Source organism: Hemitrygon akajei, chromosome 11, assembly GCF_048418815.1.
Source record: "Hemitrygon akajei chromosome 11, sHemAka1.3, whole genome shotgun sequence".
Classification (NCBI taxonomy): domain Eukaryota; kingdom Metazoa; phylum Chordata; class Chondrichthyes; order Myliobatiformes; family Dasyatidae; genus Hemitrygon; species Hemitrygon akajei.
In genome coordinates this window covers 129,124,550-129,146,925 of record NC_133134.1, presented here as the reverse complement: position 1 = coordinate 129,146,925, position 22,376 = coordinate 129,124,550, and the positions used below count along the sequence as shown (strand labels likewise).

At 39.8% G+C, this 22,376-nt stretch overlaps 1 protein-coding gene and 1 long non-coding RNA gene across 2 annotated transcripts in view; one reads left to right on the top strand and one right to left on the bottom strand.

Moving 5' to 3' along the window:
- Positions 1-2,980: 2,980 nt before the first annotated feature.
- On the bottom strand, positions 2,981-9,820 carry LOC140736003 (uncharacterized). The gene is made up of 3 exons (XR_012100858.1): positions 9,709-9,820; positions 4,646-4,868; positions 2,981-3,709 (listed from the first exon to the last, which is right to left on the bottom strand). It is a non-coding gene; the product is annotated as an uncharacterized lncRNA (long non-coding RNA).
- LOC140736000 (partitioning defective 6 homolog beta-like) overlaps positions 9,398-22,376 on the top strand; it is a 50,258-nt gene continuing 37,279 nt past the window's right edge. Inside the window, exons 1-2 of the mRNA XM_073061676.1 lie at positions 9,398-9,756; positions 11,764-11,986. Coding sequence (XP_072917777.1) covers positions 9,694-9,756; positions 11,764-11,986 — 286 coding nt within the window. The 5' untranslated portion in view covers positions 9,398-9,693. The remainder of the gene's footprint in view (positions 9,757-11,763; positions 11,987-22,376) is intronic.

The following is a 22,376-nucleotide window of genomic DNA, read 5'->3' as shown; positions in this document are numbered from 1 at the left end:
CATATGCAATCTGTCCTACAATAGAGGCAGAGCTGAAAAATCTGGAGCAGACTGGGGTCCTGTCAAAGGTGGATTGGAGTGAATGGGCTACGCCTATTGTTCCAATAATGAAGAAAACCTCCAGCACAAAACCAGGAAAGCCAAGCAAGGTGCGCATATATGGAGACATTAAAGTGACTGTTAACTCAGTTCTCCTCACAGTACAGTATCCTCTACCTCGTATTGAGGATATCTTTGCCTCCATGTCAGGAAGGGAACATTTCACAAAAATCGGTTTGGCCATGGCTTATCTCCAAATGGAAATCGATGATGCATCCAATACCTGACAATAAATACACACTAAGGACTTTACCAGTACAACAGGTTGGTGTTTGGGATAGCAGCAGCTCCTGCAATCTGGCAAAGGGCAATGGAACAGGTCCTGCAGGGGATTCCAGGGACTCAGTGTTACCTGGATGACATCATTGTCACCGGCAAAGATGACAACGAACATCTTTCTAATCTTGACAAGTGCTCACCAGGTTACAAGAATATGGGCTCAGAGCTAATTGACAGAAATGTGAGTTTTTCAAAAAGGAAATCTCATACTGTGGGCATGTGGTCAACAAGGATGGCTTACACATGCCCCAAGACAAGATAGAAGCGGCTTAAGGCACCACCACCTGAAAATATGTCTCAGCTGAGATCATATCTTAGACTAGTGAACTATTACCACAAGTTCTTGCCTAACCTATCCACAGTCCTACACCCACTAAATGCACTCTTATAGGGACACAATGGAAGTGGACTAAGAGCTGTGAGAAAGCGTTTCAAGAAACTAAAAGACTCATAACTTCGGAAGAGGTGCTTGTGTACTTTGACCCCTCCTTGCCAAATCGACTGGCTTGTGATGCCTCACCTCATGGGATAGAAGCTGTGTTATCGCACAAGTTTCCAGATGGTTCAGAAAGACCAATAGCCTTTGCCTCAAAAACGCTAACTTCAGCCGAATGCAACTACGCACAGATTGACAGAGAGGCCCTAAGCCTCGTGTGGGGAGTCAAGAAATTCAGTCACTACCTGTATGGTCAAGAGTTTACCCTGTTGAATGACCATCAGCCTCTCATGTCAATCTTCAACCCAAGGAAAGGCGTTCCAGTGATGACAGCACAAAGGCTGCACCGATGGTCTCTTTTATTAGGAGGTCACAGGTATGACATTGAACACAAGGGGACCAAGCAACATGGCAACGCAGATGGGTTGTCACATTCACCACTGCCCACTTCAGAGATAACTAAAACAAATGGATTCAGCAGAGGTCTTTCACATAACAGTAGCTAAACAATTACCAGTGACAAACAGCCTCATTGAAAGAGAAACAGGCAATGACCCTATGTTGTCATAGGGTGTATGACATCACAGTAAAGGAACGGCCAGCGTGTGGTAACACACTGTTTCCAGCCGTCTCAGTGAGGAAGGAGCAATTGTCAGTGTGTCGGGGAACACTAATGTGTGGCTCACGAGTTGTGATTCCTCCCAAGCTATGCACCAGAGTGCTGGAGGAACTGCATAAGGGGCACCTGCGTACCGTGAAAATGAAAAGTCTTGCCCGTACCTATGTGTGGTGGCCAGGAATCGATAAACAGATTGAGGGGTTGACCAAGAACTGCTCTGGAGGTCAAAAGATCCGGAACACACCACCACAAGCCCCTCTCCATCCGTGGGAGTGGCCCTCATCACCATGGCAACAAGTGCACATTGACTTTACTGCATCATTCATGGACTCTATCTTTTTAATCATCATCGAGGCACATTCCAACTGGCCAGAGGTCATCAAAGTAAAGACAACCACATCGGAAAAGACCATTACAGTTCTGAGGACCATGTTCGCCTGGAATGGCATAACAGAACAAATTTGGAGAGACAATGGATGACAATTTGTCTCTGAAGAATTCCGAAGTTTTGTGAAGAACAATGGAATCGAGCACTTTACATCTGCCCCTTACCATCCATCCACAAATGGCTTGGCAGAAAGATTTGTGCAGACATTCAAGAAAGCCATCAAGGCAAGGGACAGTGAAAATCGACCACTGCAACACAAGATAGACAACTTCCTCCTTGCCTGTTGTAATGCAGTACATGCAACCACTAATCAGACTCCATTGATGATGTTTCTGAACAAGAACCTGAGGTCCCGCATGGATCTTCTCAAACCAGATGTACTGCATGATGTGGAAAACAGACAGTTCAAACACTTGAATGCTAAGTCAACATGGAGTTTTAGTGTGGGACAGTCAATTCTTGCACATGATTACCGGACTGAAAAGTGGCAACCAGGTACAATTTCCGCCACAGACAGGCCACTGATGTATACAGTGGAGGTGGGAGAGAATGTATCGAGACGTCATGTGGACCAAATCCTGGATGCTAAGGTGAAAAACAAAACAAAACCTTGCCCAGATGCCCCTGACATAGAAGCAAACACTCCTGATGTGACCATATCAACAGATAAGCTTGTCATCAGTGCTGATGACCCACCTGATATACCTGTGGAGACTCATTCCCCAGAGCAAATGTTTCAGGACAGATGTTACCGGGAGAGGCAGAGAAGACCTCCCCAGAGACTTGAGTTCTAAATGGGTCTTAGATCAAAAATTTTAAAAAGGCTTGTTATAATTTGATATTAAGTTACTTTGTTATAATTTATAAACAAATGGTAGTCATTTGTATTTTAAGGGTAAACATATTAGTTTAGCATAGAGCCCCAGTAAAAAAAACCCAGCTGATACGCTATTAAAATAAAAGGGGGGAGTGTACTGTATACCCTACATTATAATAAGGGACTACTTTATGTTTTAGTAACACGTCGTTGCATGCGCTATTAAGCACGTATTGATCTGTATGTGCGCGTCAAGTACGGACTCTACCAGTAAAGAACCATGAAACTTAGTTCCCGTCTCCAGCGTTTTTATTAATAACATAGTTGTGTAAACAGGCCACATACACACCACCACATAAGAAAGCAATAGGACTCATCGTTTTACTTTTTTTAAAAAAAGTCCATAATTATTGGTACTAGTTCATTAATCAATGATAATCTCTGCTCAACATTACCATGGCATGTGACAGAATTGTTTTAGAAGAGTATCTCCAATTTGGGCATATGTTCTCTAAAAGATTCTCCCACCCAGGTCTAGAAAACTTCTTTTTTTCCTTGCAAGATATTCAAAAAGCTTTTTTTCCCCCCACAGGCTTATTTAGTTACTGCTAAAAATACTAAAGACTAAATGTTACATTGTTTAATAATATATCCTTGCACAATTGCCAATAGAAACAATTGCTTATCAATTTCCAAAGGGCTTCCACGGTAAGACTAGCCTATGTTCTTAAAAGATAATGTTGCTCATGAATAACCTGTATCTCCATAGCAGCAGAGATGCTACAAATGATTATTTAGTAGAAGGATGTTGCACATCAGACTGCTCTTCTACGTAACTGGAGAGATGGCACAAAGGAGCAAATTACCTCTTAAAAAAAAATCCAGTAGCATACAAAAACTTGACTCTCATCTGCAGAAGTAGTAGCATGCATCCTCTTTCGAATCACATATGTCCATCATCATGAGCAGAAACCTGCTTAGATTCCATCGAGTGTTCTCTCTGAGGAGAATGAAGACAGCACAGGCCAGCCATCTGATATTCAGTGTCTGTCAGCAGGCTCAGCTTTACATCTGAAATTTAAACAAATGTGGTGCCGTCTCAGTGCCAGCTAGTCACTGCACCATTATTTTTCCAGTCCAGGTTCGAAAAACTGCGATCACCCTCCCCACCACTCACCTTCATGGTGGCACTAATTCATCTACCACTATGACTTCCCAGACAGTATACTCATCCATGCCACACAGCCAGCCATTCCAAATTGATTCTTCATTTCATCTTTGACAGCAAACCAAAGCAATGAAACTAAAAGATCATTGTAATCAACAAGGATGTGTATGTGAACTAAAAGGAAGAGGAAGCAGCTGCATAGCATCCACACAGTGTCAAGGTAATCTGTTGCTAGGACATTGCATAGACTTGCAGGATTGAGAAATAGGGAAGGCAGTAGAGATGTAATTCTAGAGAAAAATATTCTCAAGGCATTGACACTGTTGAGTTAAATTTTCATTTCGGAAATTAATATAGTTAACTTCACAGAGACATAAGTCACAACAGTATGCCAGCTGCTGGCATTGTTGTGCACCTTTCTATGCTTTACCTAAAAAATTTGTAATGACATATCAGTTGAAAGTGTTTGCGCTAAAACTGTATTTCAACTGGAAATTAAGCAATGTTTTCTCCTTAAAGTTTCATTGGAGCACATGATTGTAAACTATTAAGATTTATGTCATTGACCTATTATTTACTGCCATGAATACAAATGTCCCCAAAAGCAATCTTGCAGTTATTATACCCAACTTGCTCTGTTCTAACCATATGTATCATGGCCACTGCTGGGTAAAAGACAGCTGCAAGAGGTAAGAAGTATGTGGGAGGTCACCTTCAAAAATATTCATGTTGTACTTTCTCTAGGATGTCCCTTTGTGCAGGTGATTGAATGCAACAGGAGCTAGTGAAACATTATGTTTCTAATGCTGAGCTATTGTCAATTAAGCTCCATTGCTTACCTTACAATGGCTTAAAATGAACTTCAAATGCAATCTCTTGGGGATTTCTCCCACTGATGTCCAAGCTCCCCCTCATGATGCTCAGGCTCTGGGTGTCCTTGCACTTCTTCCTTTGGTAGTAGCCATGTCTTCACTTGGCAAGGTTATGAAGCAGATGATGATATGAGTATATACTTCCAAGGAAACTTGTGTTTTCCATTCTTGTTGCATCTGCTCTGAGGTGCTGAAGAATAGTATATCATTAGTGTGACTAACCAAGAAAATAGAAGGTAATTCTTAACCCTAATCCAAAATCTATCCCTTTAGTCAGTACTGTTACGTTCCCCAGTAACCGGGTAGTTTTCCAGCAAAGATAGATGGATCCACCAAAGCCTGATGCTACTATTTTCAAACGTTTTTATTTATAAAGGGGCACAAACGTATGGTTAATACAAAACATTCAGATCATATACGTCGTCACAACTCAATCTAAAGCACAGGTATAGTAATAATCAATCAGAAATAAGCTCTACAGTTGTCTAGGGGTAATGTAGATATATATTGTTTACTGGATATTTAAAAGTCTTTTTGCGGTCACTGCAGTTCCACCCGCTGCCGTTGTCGTGGTGTCGCGTTGGTGCACTTTTGTTAGAAAGAGAGAGAGAATGAAACATTTACCCGACAGGTTTTCCAACCTGTAGGAGGTAGTCGGAAGTCTCGTTGGGGAATGGACTCTCATCTGTGGCTTCCCCTGTAGCTAGGCCGTTCTTCCGTGGTGAGGTCACCAATCCCAGGCAAGGGAAGGACGCACACGAACCCCACCACCGGCTGTCACTCTCTAAACGCAGTCGCAGGAATTCTCGCGTATCTTCTGGTGCGTCTGGCGCCCCGCCTCGGCAGCCCACCTTTTATCTGGACTGGCAGGGTTGTAGATGTCCATCAGGGTAGGGGGGCGAGGCAATCCTTCCCCCATCACCCATCTCACATTGCCCTGAGATTTTGCACGTAGGCCAATTCCTTATCCCACAAAGGTGTCTCCCAAGACAATGGCTATGTCCGAGGCTTTTGTCTTGTTGAGCGACCAGCCCACTTTGCCCGAGGGCTTTACACGTGGTTTTCATGAGACAATAGTCAAAGAGTCGCTTTATTCTGCTTCCCTGGGGAACGTGGTCTTCAGCACATCTCCCTCTCTCTCTTGGGTCATTTGACCCCCCCCCTTGACTAGGGCTCTTGCGAATCTCACAAAGGAGGGGGCTGGGGTCATAACAGTACTAACTTCTAAAAAATGTCCAGCAGTACCGATTCACTCAGAATGAAAAAGTTATATGTACTTCTTAGAGAACAGTAATCATTATGAGGAAATTCTTCTTCTGATCCACAACATGAACATTGAGGGAGTGGAAACCCATATGAAATGATATAGGTTATCAAGAGGAGTGCAGTTAAAGCCTTCCTTCAGATGTGAGAAGCCAGCAATGCTAGCAAATCCTACTGCTCTAAATGCCATCTGTTCCTCAATAAAATTATTTCTCTGTAAACATAACTGAAAAAGTTGTTCTGTGAAGTTGAGAGACAAACTGATCTTGATCTCCGTGGTATGAGCAGCCCAGGCATTAAAGTGTGATTAAACGTTGTTCTGCAAAAAGTAACATACATCAGTAATGACAGCCTCAGATAAACTTGATCTGCAGATACTCTGATTAACAGAGAGGTCTAAATATTATGTAAATATTATGACACCATGGAAATTAGCTCCTTGTTCCAAAATCCATATGTTTTATTTATCCATACTAAATTTAAATGTGGAGCATGACTACAGTATATGTGTAGTCAATTATCACTTGAACTTTCAGCAAGTCTCCTACCACAGCAAATTGGCACTGCCACCACACAATGTGAAGATGATGGATATGAGGTGAATGTTTCCTGCTCTACTCGAAGTACAAGATTCAAAGCAAATTTATTATCAAAGTACATATATGTCACCATAACCAATCCTGAGATTTGTTTTCTTGTGGGTATACTCAGTAATTCCAAAAACCATAATAGAATCAATGAAACACAACACCCAATAGGGCAAACAACCAACGTGCAAAAGACAACAGTCAGTGCAAATACAAAAGAGAAAAAATAAGAATAATAAATAAGCAATAAATATCAGTAACATGAGATGAAGAGTCCTTGAAAATGAGTCCATGGGTTTTGGGAACAGTTCAGTGATGGGACAAGTGAAATTCAATTAATGTATCCCAACTGATTCAAGAGTAATAACTGTTCCTGAACCTGGTGATGTGAGTTCTGAGGCTCCTTTATATTCTTCCTGATGGTAGCAGTGATAAGAGAGCACGGTGGGGGTCCCTGATGATGGATGCTGCCTTCCTGCAACAGAACTTCACTTTATACTTATGACTGTGAGCCTAAATACAGCTCCAATGCCATATTCAAGTTTACTGATGACACTACTGTCTTTGATGAATCAGCATATAGGAGGGAGATTGAAAATCTGGCTGAGTGATGCCACAATAACCTCTCACTCAATGTCAGCCAGACCAAAGAGCTGATTATTGACTGCAGGAGGAGGAAAAGAGAGTTCTATGACCCAGTCCTTATCAGATATGGAGAGGGTCAGCAACTTTAAATTCCTTGACATTATCGTTTCAAATGATCTGTCCTAGGTGCAGCATGTATGTGCCATTACAATGAAGGCATGGCAATGTCTTTACTTTCTTAGAAGTTCAGCATGTCATCTAAAACGTCTGTGGAAAGTTTACTGAATGGTTGCATCACCGCCTGGTATGGAAGCACCAATGTCCTTGAATGGGCATTTTTTTGTAGTGAATACAGTCCAGTCCATCACAGGTACAGCTCTTCCCACCACTGAGCACATCTACAAGGAGCGCTATCGCAGGAAAGCAGAATCCATCATCGAGGAGCCCCACCATCCAGGCCATGCTTTCTTCTCATTGCTGTCATCAGGAAGAAGGTATAGGAAGGAGCCTTAGGTCCCACACCACCAGGTTCAGGAACAGTTATTAACCCTCAACCATCAGGCTCTATGGACTCACTTTCAAGGACTCTCTGTCTCATGTTCTCAATATTTATCACTTATTTATTATTATTATTTTGTTTGATTTTTTTTGTTTTTTGTATTTGCAGTAAGTTGTCTTTTGCACATTAGTTGGTTGGATGTTTGTCCAGCTTGTGTGCAGTTTTTCATTGATTCTATTATGCTTCGTTGTACTTACTGTGAATGTCCAGAAGAAAGATAACAGGGTAGTATATGGTTACACATATGTACTTTGATAATAAATTTACTTTGATCTTTGAATTCCTTTTCTTGTGATGTTGCAAAAAAAAAAAAAAACAGGAATATGCCTCTTAGTCCCTGGATACATTGCTTTAATAAGCTTATGGAAATAGGACCTTTGCTGTGGAAGACTTTTGGGGATAGATTCCCAACCACAGTCCTTCTTCCTTTGTTCTTTCAGTAGTTAAATTCTATTTAACAACTGAGGTGAAAAAAATCTGTGCTTGATACCTGCAAATTGTAGTTCTGTGGAGCAAAAATAGTTTCCCTCCTGTTTAGTCCAGAAGAACCTCAGGAATCATTTCAGAGTGTTTGTATAAAGAAGAGACCTGATATCATGTACATACCCCACAATTTTGTTCAGTTCTCAGATAGATCCTAACGTAACACAGCAGATATTAAACACGTACTGTACAAAGATTGAAGTGACTGCTTAGGACTATGCACTTTGAGTGAATAAACCATACAATTCAATATTAAAAAATCTTGGTATTCTCTTGCACATATGAAGTGCTTTCTAATGTGTGAACAATGGAGATGTATCGTATATTTTAAAAATTAGCAAGCAATTGATTTTGTAGTCTTCTGCTGGTCTACTCTGATTTACTCTAAAATTTGCACCATTCAAATCACGATGCTGCTTGACTTGCTGAGTTTCTCCAGCAGATTGTCTTTGTGGCAAACATGTGCCCACTTACCTACATTGCATCACACTTTGTAATCTATTCAGTATCAGACTGGTGGCAAACTTGGGAAATATTATTCAGTTCCCTCATCCAAATCACTGATATGTATGCTGTTGTGATTAACTAGATCCCATGCACTGATCTAGTACCTGTAGGGTAAATGGGTAATTTATCCCATTCTGTTTCTTGCCTACCAATTTTCAATCCATGCCAGTATATTACTCTCTACTTAATATGATTTATGTATGCCTACTGACCTTCCACTACTTGATATGGACCTTTTCAAAATCCAAAAATCACCTATCTCTGAAATTCCCTCCTGTTTTTTTACTGGCTTAACAATTTTAAAAGCTAAATAACTGTAAAAATCGAGTAATACAATCGATTTTAATTACGTTTATTAACAGCAATTTTGTCTAATGCAGTGATACACTAACTAAAATTATCTCATTCGTACCTGCAAAATGTCATCTTGATATCTTAAAGGAGATTAGTAATAGTTTTTCGTTGATTGATACGTTCATTATAATTTTCAGGTAGGTTTGTCATGCTGTGTTAATGCTGTTAAGTACCGCACTGGAGCAAAAGTTGTGAAACTATTCGGTCAGATAAGGAGCTTGATAGGGTCTTGTACTGGCCGTGGTTTTCAGGGTGGGCACTGATTTGAGATACCTGCTGCTGGCCAAGGCCAGATCCGACACGGCAACTATTGGACACACCTCGCCAACGCCTCAGCGAGCTCGGTCAACGGAAGCGCGGGCACGAGCGGAGTTCGGGGGCGCGCATGCACAGGTGAAACCGAGGCTGGGTTTCCGGGGAGGCTTACGTCATCTGGTAACAAAGTCCGGAGTTTGGTGCAGGTCGTTGGGAGGTGGTGAAGTCGGAGTTCGACACGCACGTAGTCGCCATTAGTACGGACGGCAGCAGTGAGTGGGAGAGACCCCGGGGAATTTGGCGCCCGTCCGGGGTTCATCCTGGGTGTTCCCACGCAGACCCCCCACTCAGCCTGAGTCGCTGTCCTTCGGAAACGAGCGAGCACCCGCTGCCGAAACGGCCGGGGAAACGTTGCTGCGAAAATGATCAAGACTCACCATCGTACGTCGTCCAAATGCCTGGAGACTGTAGAGGTGAAGAGCAAGGTGTGTGAGTGACCTGTACAGTGTCTGGCGAAATCAGGGCGGGTAAAGGAGTGGGGAAGGTTAGTGAAGCCGTCGATGCAGGAGGGGCGTTAGATCTAATGCCCTCGTTAGTACCCGTGTTGGCGCAGGATCTGTGACCAATGCAGTCGCGGCCAGGGTTCAATCGTCTGGTCAGACCCAGGCCTGCTTCATTTTCAGAAATTTTGGGCACTATTTCTTTATTCCACTTGTTTCAGTATTCAGGTTCTGCAGGAAGTTGAACACGATAATTCAATCCAATGCATATCAAAGTATTTCCTGCAGCGATTTTTTGGTTGTAAATGTAATCTCTTTTAATTCTGCTAAGCAACTTGTTAAAAAAAAACCAAGATAGTGGTGTGGTTTGTAAACGCCAACCCAAAGCAATTAGTAAAGTAATTCAGATACACGAAACTGAGCGTGTTCCCAGAAGGGTGGTGCGGCAAACCCATCTAAAATGGAAAGGTGATTATAATTATCTCCGTGCGCGTTAAAATTGACCCTGAAATTGCATAATATTAACCTGTTGCATAATTTCACTAGCGACTTACTGCAGACTTTTTATTTGAACATCATTTCCAGTTGTAAGCTTTTCCGTATGAAAACAGAACAATTTGAATGTTGTAATTTGGCAGTTAACATGCAACACTGGTTGAATACAAAGTACACGGCAATCCTCCCGACCGTTTTCAGATATTTTTTTCATGTGAATATGTTGATGATAACAAAATTATATGTACTATATTGTCCCCGCACTGGAATTAGTAGCTTGGGGGCTGATGTCCAGAACGAATATAGTTATGGTTTCAATTAATCGTGGTCATACATAACTTGACATGCTGTCCTGATGAAAGGTTTCAGCATGAAACGTCAACAATTCCTTTCCCTGGCATTGCTGGTTGAACTGCTGAGTTCCTTTAGTCTAGAAGGGCGTTAATTCACCGTATCACTTGTCCAGTTGAATATCTAAAACAAAAACATATGATCTTAAATTATAGAATCATTTAGCAAAAAAAATACAAAACTACCTTGATAAATTAGAACTGGAATCAAACCAAGCGATATTAATCCAACTTCTTTATTAATGCTGCTTTTAGGCTTTCCAAGTTTCTGTTACGCCAGTAACATATTGAGCTGACTTTTGCTCTATTAAATCTCATCTTTGAATGAAGTTCTCAATATAAGTTGTAGATAACTTGTACTTGGTTTCATTTGCTACAAAACTGGGTTATTTATTCCTTTAGAATTCAAATAGTTTATTTGAAGAACGCATTAATAGTTAAATTTTGTGGTGGAAAATTGAATGCTTTGCATTCTTTATTTCAACTAAATTGGGACACCATGCAGATTTGCAAAAGCTATTATCACTTTGCTTGCATCAGAGCCTGCTCCTCACTAATGTTAGATCAGCAACCATAACTGGTTCTGATTCATGACAAATACTTCTTTATAACTATTAAAGAGGACTTGTGGGTTTTCTAGATTTCCTTCAGTCCCATGTTTTTAGTTAGAATTTCACCTTTTGGGGAAAATCGCAGGAGTATGAAAATATATGGATCCATTCAAATTTGTTGAATTGTGTCTGCTTAAAGGAATATTGATTTGCAGTTGTTCCAAATTTATGAATTTAGATAAAGCATTTACTTGTATTTAAAAAAAAACTTTTCTAAATAACTGTCTTGAAAATATGCAAAAGTTGACTATCCTAAATCTCTCTATCAAACCTTTGTTAAGTACAAAGTAATGATGTACAGGCTGGCCAAACAAGCAAGTGTGTATATATTCTCTTTAACTAAATGTGTGCTACTGAATTCATAGGGATCCCTCTCTTAACAGATTATAAAACCCTTCTTGCAGATGGTATTTGTGATTTGTAACAATATTACTTTTAAATTGATGCAATTGGAATTTAATTGTCTTCTGAAAATGGTCAAATTATATAGCTGAAAATGTTTGCTTCTCCCCCCCCCCCCCCCTTCACTAATTTAGTTTGGGGCTGAATTTCGACGATTTTCCCTGGATCGATCAAAACCTGGAAAGTTTGAAGAATTTTATGGATTATTACAGCATGTCCACAGAATTCCAAACGTTGATGTTTTGGTTGGATATGCTGACATTCATGGAGACTTGTTACCAATAAACAATGATGATAACTATCTGAAGGCAATCAAGACAGCAAACCCACTCCTCAGAGTATTCCTGCAAAGAAAGGGTAAGAAAACTTTTTTATAAAATATGCATTATGTTTCTAGAGAGAAATATGATCAAAATACAGAAACTGGAAAACTTTCAAATCATAGACACAAGAAAAAGATACTTTTAAATGTGTTTTGGGTGATGTATATTTCTGGTTGTTAACAAAGATGTATGAAATATTTCTGTTTTAATGTTCCTGCAAGTCTATGTATGCTGTGTTACAAAAATAGAATGTAAAATTTAATATCTTCCTGTTTGGCAGCTTCTGTCATTGAGTGATTTGTGGTTTGACATCTTCTGTTGCCTCATTATTTGTAATCATTTTAAATTGCATTTATGATTTCATTTCTATATTTGTGAGGATGTAACTAGTTTGAAGGTTCCCATAAGCTGAATTGTTTTGATCTTTGATTAAACAAAAAAGCACTAGAAGTCTTCAAGGTATGATGAAAGTTCAATTTTGTAGTTACTGTGGTATTATTAGCATTAATAGTATTTTAACAACCTGTCACATCTTGTTAGTAGAATCTCATAATACCATCCTTGCCCTAATTTATGGTGAAAATCTGCAGGTATATTGTTTTTATATTTTAATTGCATTTGATGTCTTGTCCTGCAGAGAAAATCCTAAACTTCAACTAACTGTTCTCAGCATTACTGCTCTCCATGACATGCATATGTGGGGGTGGGGGAGTACAGGTTTTGGTGTAGTTGTAGTGTTTTGTTGGGACAATGCTTGCAACGTGTTCTCTATTTCTAAGGATGGGTATACCTGCCATGGATGTACTGGATTACTTTTTGAGTTGGTGGGTAGATGATGGTCTTCCAATGAAGAAAATGGGTTATTTATTTGTATGGATGAAAAGACATGGCTCCACAGAATTGTAACAAGGTGTGTAGGATTTGTGCCAGCTCTGAATAAGTTTAGTATCCTCATGTTGAGTGATTGACCTTGTACCCTTGGAACAGAACTTCATCTTAAGAAATGTAACATCATATGTGTCGCAGCCATTATGTCCACTTTAATTATATAATCAGTGTTCAGAATTCAGTAATGTTTGCCTTTAAAAATGCAGAATAAAAAATTGCACTGACTTGAATTGGACTTTTTAGCAATATTAAGTATTTTCAATGTTATATTTTCCAAGACAGAAGTTTGTTTTGATTTGGTTAGTGTAACCAAATGAAGGAGAGAAGGAAGCTGCTATTTTAATCCCCTACACACGGGTGTCAAACTCATTTTAGGTCACGGGCCGGATTGAGCAAAATGCAGCTACATGCGGGCCGGATCAGTCGGACGTGTGCGAACGCAGCTTTCGTTGCCTCCGTTTTTTCAGCCTGCTCTCATGTGTCTCAGTCTCTGCTATAACTACAAAGCGTTTCACTTTACAAATTCCGTTTCTTATGAAGAAGACTGCTGAATAAACACTAAAAACCCTGAAAACCTGGTACCTGAATAAACTCAGCATTAGCCATATCATACGCCATAGGCGCTTCGATTACTGGGGCCAGCTTTAATAGTAATTAGATATTATCTCGCGGGCCGGATTTGGCCCGCGGGCCTTGAGTTTGACATATATGCCTTACAAAGTCAGAGTTCCAGTGCCTAGCTTGCCATGACCCTGGGGGGATAAAAAACATTTGGATAGTGGTCAGAAGGAGTTCCCCCCCCCCCCCCCCCCATTTTAGCAGCATATCTATGACAAACAAGTGCACTAAAGTTTTTTTTTGCTCTATAAAATTTTGACATCAGGAGCAGAACCTGAGCGATGTCCTTGTTTATAAAGTATTTCAAATATCATTTTTTATATATTCTAACTCTTTTATAAATAAACCAGGCATGTTTTAACTAGTCAACCTGCCTTACAAGATTTTAAAGGCTTTCCCTAAAGATACCTTAATGTTTTTGTTTGTATGTTATTAGTTGTATTTTCTTTCCTTATTGATACTTTAATAGAGCAACAGTTTTTTTTCCCTTTCCTCCTTTAGTTCCACTTATTGTGGCCCTGTCTATCATGTAGTATCTTCTATGAATAGTTTCACTTCATCTACAAATTTTATTATACTGTTCACCCAATCTTTATGATAGAAGTTTTATTTCCATAAAAGGACTCTAGTTCATCCTTTCATCTCCATCCCCAGGGACTTCCTGGGTGCAGCATTTGACCCTATGCCTCTTGCCACCTGGTAATCTGCAATCTAACAGCATAAGCATTGACGTAATCAATTTCAAGTAACCCATGCCTCCTCCGTTCCTTTCTCTCTCCTCTTGATCCATCCAGCTTCCCTTTCCATACACATCCAGTTTCTTTCCCTTGTTCCTTCCCCCACTGTTTACCTTTCCTTATCAGATACCATAATTTGCAGTCCTTGGATTTTGCTATCACTTCTCAGCCTCTGTTGCTATCTTCACCCCTCCTTTTTATCCCCACCCCCACATGGATACATGTGTTTATAAGCCTCTCTGCACATGAATAGACCTATCATTTGCCAGTTTCTTGCTCTCCCCCGACAGATGTCTTTACACTCTTGGTCCTAAGGCACAGTCTCAAATCAAACTTGAACTATTGCTTTGCCTCCATAGGTGCTACTTGACCTGCTGAATTCCTTCAGTCTGTTTTTTGCTTCAGAACCCAGAATCTGCAGTCTCTTTTGTTCGGCCTTTTCTCTGTTTGATAGTTTTTCGAGCAATTGCGCATCTGTGGTATTCATGAGGTCAGCAAATACTATTAATCAGGAGTTTAGCTAAGGAAGACCAGTTTGTGGTGATACTAGTTTGCTTTTCCACAAGGCATAGTGTGGCTGGCATTCAGATTTCTAATAGTGGTTTCAACCTTTTAAAACAAAAAGTGACAATTTTGTTGTATAAATGGTGAAATGTACAAAATTCAGCAAGCTTTAAACTACTTCATATTCTGCTGTTGGCTGAGGGCTATACTGAAGGTTGTCTTACCAGGTCAAGTTGAAAATTAGATTAATGATCCTGAAGTTGAATGCAAAGGGATTCGTGCATTGGAGTTAAAGGAATAAACATCTTTTTCCCTAGTTTTAGCTTGGCTGTTGTATGTGCTAAGAGAGGATGCATCCCAGAGTATACCTATTATTCTGGCAAACCTACCTTTTGAAATAGCTTTTTTTCGACCTGGGAATCCAATTTTCATTGCATCTTAAATGCATTGTTACATTCATCTTTTGCTGTGGTTTATTTCATTGGTTTCTTGTATATGAAGGAATGGTGTATTAAATATGGTTTACTGCCCAAGTTCAAAAAGAATTCATGTTAGTTGGGCGTCCTTTTGATCGTATTCAGATGCATGTTAAGAAATGTTCCTTATAAAGGACTGTTTTTGTTTTATTTAAAACAGTGGGTAATCTGGAATATTAGGATTTGGATTCTCACCTGTGGCTCCAAGTAGCTGTTTGCTTGCAACAGCGGCCACTCCCTGGTACACCGCTACAACAGGTGGGCTAAACCAGGTATGGGTCGCCAGTGCATCTCATAGTCTGGTGAGATAGGAACTTGCCTGTCCTAGCATGTGAAGTCAGCTCCAGCGGACTGGACAGATGAGATCTACAGTGAGAGCCAATGGCCAGGAAGGTAGTACTGCAATGTTCAGTGGAGAGTGAAGGGTGTGATGAGGCACAGAAGTAGTCATAGTCATCCACTACAACCAAGGAAGACTCCAGTTGTGTTGATTGCTCGTACCACTAGGTACGGAATCCAAGGTTGGCTGAGTGATTCTACCCCCAGTGCAATGGCTTTTCCACTTTAAAAAGTTTCCTGCACAGGTTTCCTGTAATGGTTAGATATGATGGGCAACCACTAGTAGTATTAATAGTGTTCTAATTTGTTTTGTTTAAATATAATTTGTTACTCAGTTAAATGGTAATTTGTCTTATTTATACCTTTTTAACTCCTTCCATGAAACTTCGCTATTTGAGGCAGCCATTTAATTATGCCAAAATGTACTGGTCCCAATTAATTGGAATCCACTGTATTTGCATAGTTTTCATTTACACATTACAATTAATGTGCCTTTCGGTTATTGGTCTATGGTTGCTGTTTGGCATCTTGATTAGTTTGTTGTGTATGAATTTAGCTATAATTTTAGTAAACCATTTACAATTATGAACATTGTACCTACATTGAATCCTGTGTTTCTAGTATTTGTGCTATATAGCAAGTTTGTTGACAGAAGTCTACTGTGGAAGCACTGGCTGAGCCTTTACTATTTTTTTTAAGTTCCACTAACTTTTTGTAGTCTTGTTGCCAGCTTGACTGAAATTGTGAATAAAAGCAATGATTTGTAAGTTTGGTACCTATGAACTAATAGATAAAGATTATGAAATAGTTATCACAGCGTTTAGTAGCATAACATTAGAACCTAAGTTGAGGCCTGCTCCAAATAGTGTATTTTAACTAACCGGTTAAAATGTCAACTGTGGATGCTCGCTATTTGAGGATGGATTGGTGAGTAGTATTTTAGTACAAAAATTTGAAATACAAGTGGAAGAACAAGGGGATCAAGCAAATTAGTGTGGATTGTTGTATCTGTGCTGTCCTATGTAGCTCCTGAGATGTGGACTGCCTGCAGCGGATATCTTAAGGCACTGTATAATGTCTCTGCAAAATCCTCCATCTCTACAAATAAGATAAGTGAATCTCTGTCTTTTAGGCCAAAGTCTCCAGCACTGAAGCGTAATGACACTCATTTTCCTCTGACTGGGCAGACCATGTGTCTTGCATGCTGATACCAGTATCTCAAAACAACACCGCTCTGTTTTGAGCTCTGTCACCACAGGAGACCTTCATATGAACAAAATATAAAATTTAAGGTTGTATTCGCCTCCTTGGCAAAAGTGTAACATCCCCAGATTTATGGGAATTCCTAGTACATGACTGCTCAAAATTTTGGAAGAGAATAGGATGGCATTGAAAATTCTTGTCCATTCATTAGTATAATGTAAGAGGCAGGAGTGCACCAACAGCTCCTCCCTCTGTGGCAGTGTTTGTTAGTCGTACATTGACCTTATCAGCCTCCATAAAACCCACAATTCTGGAGTAGAAGCAAATCCTTTTTCCCTGGAGTTCTCGTGAGAAAGGTGGTTTAGTGTTAAGGTGCTAAAAATTAACTATTGGTAATGTGACAAGAATTGTGTAGAAAGAATTTTCACTTCAATAGAAGACTAGATCTCAAACTGCAGATGAATCAGTGTGACGTTATCCAAGCTTTGGTTTCGGGGAGGGTGGATTGATTTCTGGCATTAGTTCTATGTAATACTGCCAGCTCTTTAGTGCTCTCTCTCTTGCACTGATTCACTTCAATGCAAGGGAGATGAAAGTTACAATAATTCCTATCTTGTGTACTTAATTGTAGGTTATTGTGTTCTTTTTTATTACATTATCATTAAATGGGGTTTGTAAATGTTTGTTCAGGAAGTTTTCAGTCTTCAAAATATTTTGAACTTAATGATTACTGAGGACCTTGTTTTCACTTTCAAGAAGGAGCAGCTAAGGAGAAATTCCTTGTTGTATTTTGCACAAGGTTACAAGCAGCTAAGTCAAATTTTTGTGCACTTGAATTTTGGTACCAAAAGAGGGTAATCTTTATCCTTTTTAAATGTTATTCCTGTGTTACATGTTGCATTGCTGATTCCAATGAAAAGGAAGATTATTTGCATTTAAATGGTTATGGAGGCCTTCAGATTACTTGACTTAATTAGCTGATATATGGAATATAAGAGGAAAGTGGGTTGTGATAAGCATGTACAAAACTAGCTGGACCACAGTGATAACACAGCGTACAGTTCTGTTCACTTCTGTACTGAAAGGTGTGCTATAACTAGTTCCTGAAGATTGTGGACAGGATGGAGATTTTTTTTTGTTAGAAGTGATTAGCTTGGCTGAGGGTTTCTTTGGAACAAGGGTTAAACAAGCACTATCTGAGAGACTACTAGATCTGACTATTTGTCATATTTAATTCAGGCTAATAATTTTAGTGTTTCATTTTCAAATATGTTTGAGATTATGATATTTATGGTGAGTGGTGAAATTATTACCTCATCTGGGGAGGAAGAGTAAGAATAAACTTTAAAAAAAATCTTCAAGGCAATCTGTTGAATATCGGCTGTGGGAGGGAAACTGACATGGACTGTTTGAAAGCAAAGTATGTTTAACCAATTTGATTTTTTTTTGGAATAAATTGGAATAATGCACAGAGTGAGACTAATGCAAGCTTTGTGGTGTTAATGGATTTCCAGATGGTTTTGATAAGGTGCCATGTAATGTCTTTATCAATGATGTTGAAGCACATTGATAGCATTGTATATTGGTTAATAATTACAGTCATGATGAGTTAGTGATTTTTTTCCTTTGGAATGGAGGAAGTTGAATGCTTGTGTTTCTCAGAGATCTGTTTTTGGGCCATTATGTTAATCTTAATAATCCTAGGTTTGGGGTGTTTTAATTTGTGATTGTAATAAAACTTGGTAGTAAATTACAGCAGAATATGAATGTACTACTGGGATGGGTGGATGTAAGGCATTCAGTTTTTAATGCAGAGAAAAATTGTGTTTTTCTCCTTGAGAAGGAGAGGTATACACAGTTTTGGGCTTGATCAAATGAGATTCTGGAAGAAAAAAGGCAGTGAAGTTGTGCAGATTTGTATTTAACTCTGTTCACCTCATTATGAAACATGCATGAAGCATTTAAGATGGTCCAAAACAGATTTACAAGAATATTTCCTGCATTGAATGACCAGAAGTACAAACAAATTAGAAAGGCCAAGGTGTTGTCTTTAGAGGGCTGACTGATTTAATGTAGGGGTTCCCAATGTTTTTTATGTCATGTACCGATACCATTAAGCAAGGAGTCCATGATGGGAACCTCCAATAATGAAAGTGTATAAAAAGTTGAGGATCTTGAAGGAAAAGGATGTTGGCAGGCTGTTTTCATTGATGAGACTACGGGTATATGGGTTTCTTAATGTTTGGGTTTGCAAGGGTCTTTCAGTTTGGAGCAGAAAATGGTGTGTCATATCTTAACATTGGCAGTTTATGGTCCACGCACCACTAAGGGTGCAAAATGTTGTATGTTAGTGTTTCAAAACTTGTGGAAATTTGTATGATGCATGGAGTCTGCGAGAAAGGCCAGCAGTTAGTATTAATTGGCAGAACTGGTGCTAAAGAGTGCAAAGCATAATCTGCAGAGAAATCTAGCCTCTGCATCCAACACATCATTCTCTGCAACATCCATCCTTCAACAGGATCCTACTACCAAACATATCTTTACCTTCCCCCACCCACCATTCTCCACCTTCTGCAGGGATCCTGATTCCTTTGTCCATTCGTACCTTCTTACTAGTGTCCCTCCTGGCACATAACCCTGTAAGTGACAAGTGCTATTCCTACCTGTTCACCTTCTCACTTGCCTCCATTCAGGACTCCAAACAGTCCTTCCAGGTGAAGCAACACTTTGCCTGTGAATCTGTTGGGATCATCTATTGTACCTGGTGCTCTCGATACAGCCTCCATCGGTGAGACCTGATATAAATTGGGGGATTGCTTTGTCGAGCACCTCCACTCCACCTGCCAAAAGCGGAATTTGCCAGTGGCCAATCATTTTAATTCCTATCCCATCCCTATTCTGACATGTTGGCCCAAGACCTCCTCTTTTGCCATGATGAGGCCACTCAGGGTGGAGGAGCAACACCTTGCATTCTGTCTAGGTAGCTTCCAACCTGATGGCATGAACATTAATTTCTCTTTTCAGTAATTTTTTCCCCCCACCTGCCTATCACCTCCGACTAGTGTCGCTTCTCCTTTCATTTCTCATATGGGCCACTGTCCTATATGATTCCTTCTCCAGCCCTTTACCTTTCCCACCTACCTGACTTCACCTATCATCTTCCAGTGAGTGCTCCTTCCCCATCCCCCCCCCCCCACAATCACCTTTTTATTCTGGCTTCTTCCCCTTTCAGCCTTCATTGCTGGGGGAGAAGCTCCATTCGGTGCAGGTTGGCACCTAGGTTGTATCCTGGTTAATGAATTACCTGACTAGCAAACCACAGTTTGTGCAAATTCATAGCTGTGTGTCAGACACAGCTGTAAACAGCAGTGGGGCTCCATATTGAACTGTACTGGCTCATAGTTGGTGTATAAAGGGAGGACAGGAAGATGAATACAGGGTCACAGTGGAAGACTTTGTCAAATGGTACAAGCTGAATCATCTGCAGGTCAGCATCAGTAAGACAAAGGAGATGTTGCTGGACTTTAGGAAAACCAAGCCTGTTACTACTGATGATGAGGACCTACAAGTACCTGGTGGGGCGTCTGGATGACAGACTTGAGTGGAACACCAATACAGATGCTGTGTCCAAGAAGGGCCAGAGTCGCCTCTACTTCTTGGAGAGACTCCGGTCTTTCGGAGTATGCAAGCCTCTCCTTCATATGTTCTACCAATCTATTGTTGCTAATACAATCATCTATGATGTGGTGTGCTGGGACAATGGCATCAACAAACTGATTGGAAAGGCTGGCTCTGTTATGGAGCCAAAATGGACAGACTGGAAGCTGTGGTAGAACAAGAATCTTTCCTAAAATCTTTGCAATTCTTGAGAAACACAATGTTCCTCACCTTGTGGATGCCACCTTGGCTGAAAAGAGGAGCAGTTTCAGTAATAGTCTAAGACGACTGTGCTGCTCCAAAGTGTGCTGCATGAGGTTATTCCTGCCCTCAGCCATTAGGCTCTATAATGAGTCGGCCTATGATGGAGAAGTGATAACCTCCTCCTGTTAGACTGTTATTAACCTCTGTAGACCAGAGCTCTGTTCAGCTCTGTTTATCACACCCTGCTATCATGTGCACCATTACTGTATAATACAGTATTTGCACTATCATCTTATCAGTGTGAACTTGCAAATCTTGTAATCTTTGACTTGGAAATCTTGTACATCTTATTTTTAAGATAACTTGTGTTTTATTCCTTCTAATACTTGTATATCTGTGCACTTGTAATGCTATTTTGACACTGTAAATTTTTGGGGGGTCCATAAAGCAACTATCTTCCTAGTCCTGAAGAAGGGTCTTGAAGCCAAACACATTTTGATTATTCACTTCTATTGATGTGAATTCAGCCAGCATTTTATGTGTATTTCTCTAGATTTCAGGCATCTGCAGAATCTCGTGTGTTTATGATCTGCAGAAGTCAGTAGATTTATTGATAAATCTGGTAGCTTCACTTTACACACTGATTTTAGGCATGAGTGGGCTGTGCAGTGTGATATTTGACTGTATTCCATATGGTTTAAAGAAATGTTAAACTTTTTTAAATTTTGTGAATTTTCTTTGTTTCACATCATAATCCTTTCTACACAATAGTAAAACACTAACAGAACTTGACATAGAGTGGGCATGATGAATTGAGATGGTGTACACTGCTCCAAATGCGAAATGATAGTTTGTTTTCCTTTTCTATAATGGACATGATTGCATGCTTCATGATGATTGAACACCCTAATCTAAAACAGGGTAGTTTTGAATTATGGGATAGGACGGAGAATGTAGAAAATGTCCTCCATAGAATTCAATTATTTTTATCGTTCATTTAGAGATCTGTGGAATACAGTAATGTTCAATAAATGATTTAGAAGGGGACGATATAAGGGGACACTAATGTATAACTTTTAAGTATACAAACACTTCTGGAATATTATTGCATATTACCCATTCTCATTGTACCAAAGATATTTAAAAATTTTGTTATCTAGATTGTAATGGAGTATGGCCATTGTTCAGATTGAATACATCCACATTATAACATATATAGAGTATGTAGCATGCCTTGGGGGGGGGGAGCTTGAGCATTTGGTTACTCTGCTAAATAGCTTTGTCAATTATAGGAAAGTTCTTAAGAAATCAAATGGGGAAATTTTGCAAAACTATTCTGAAAGTAAAGGTGTGATGCATACTACCACAACAGGTAGGGGAAAAGTAATGTATGATATTGGCTTTGGAGAGTGATGTTCAGAAAGGCTGGATGTTGAAGAGAAATTGCATTGGAAGAGCTCTTAAAGACATTTGATTGAATTGGTATGCTAATGGTTGGCGGGTGATGTTTTGCATGGACCAAATGACCCATAGCTGATTGGAATTTGGAGGTTCAGGAAGTGTCAAGCTATAAATTTTGGCTGTGACTTGGAGCAAAGACTCTTTATTTTAATACAATCAAACTTGTATTGCAACACACCAAGCTGAGTGAAGCTGTGCTCAGCAAGGCATAGCACCCTAGATTTAAAAAAACTACCTAATGGTGTGTTTCAGGCAAGATACTAGTTTTACCTTTTTATGCAAAGTTTCAATAAAATTTGCAGCCTCCTTGAATGTAATATTAATTAGTGTCTTGGGA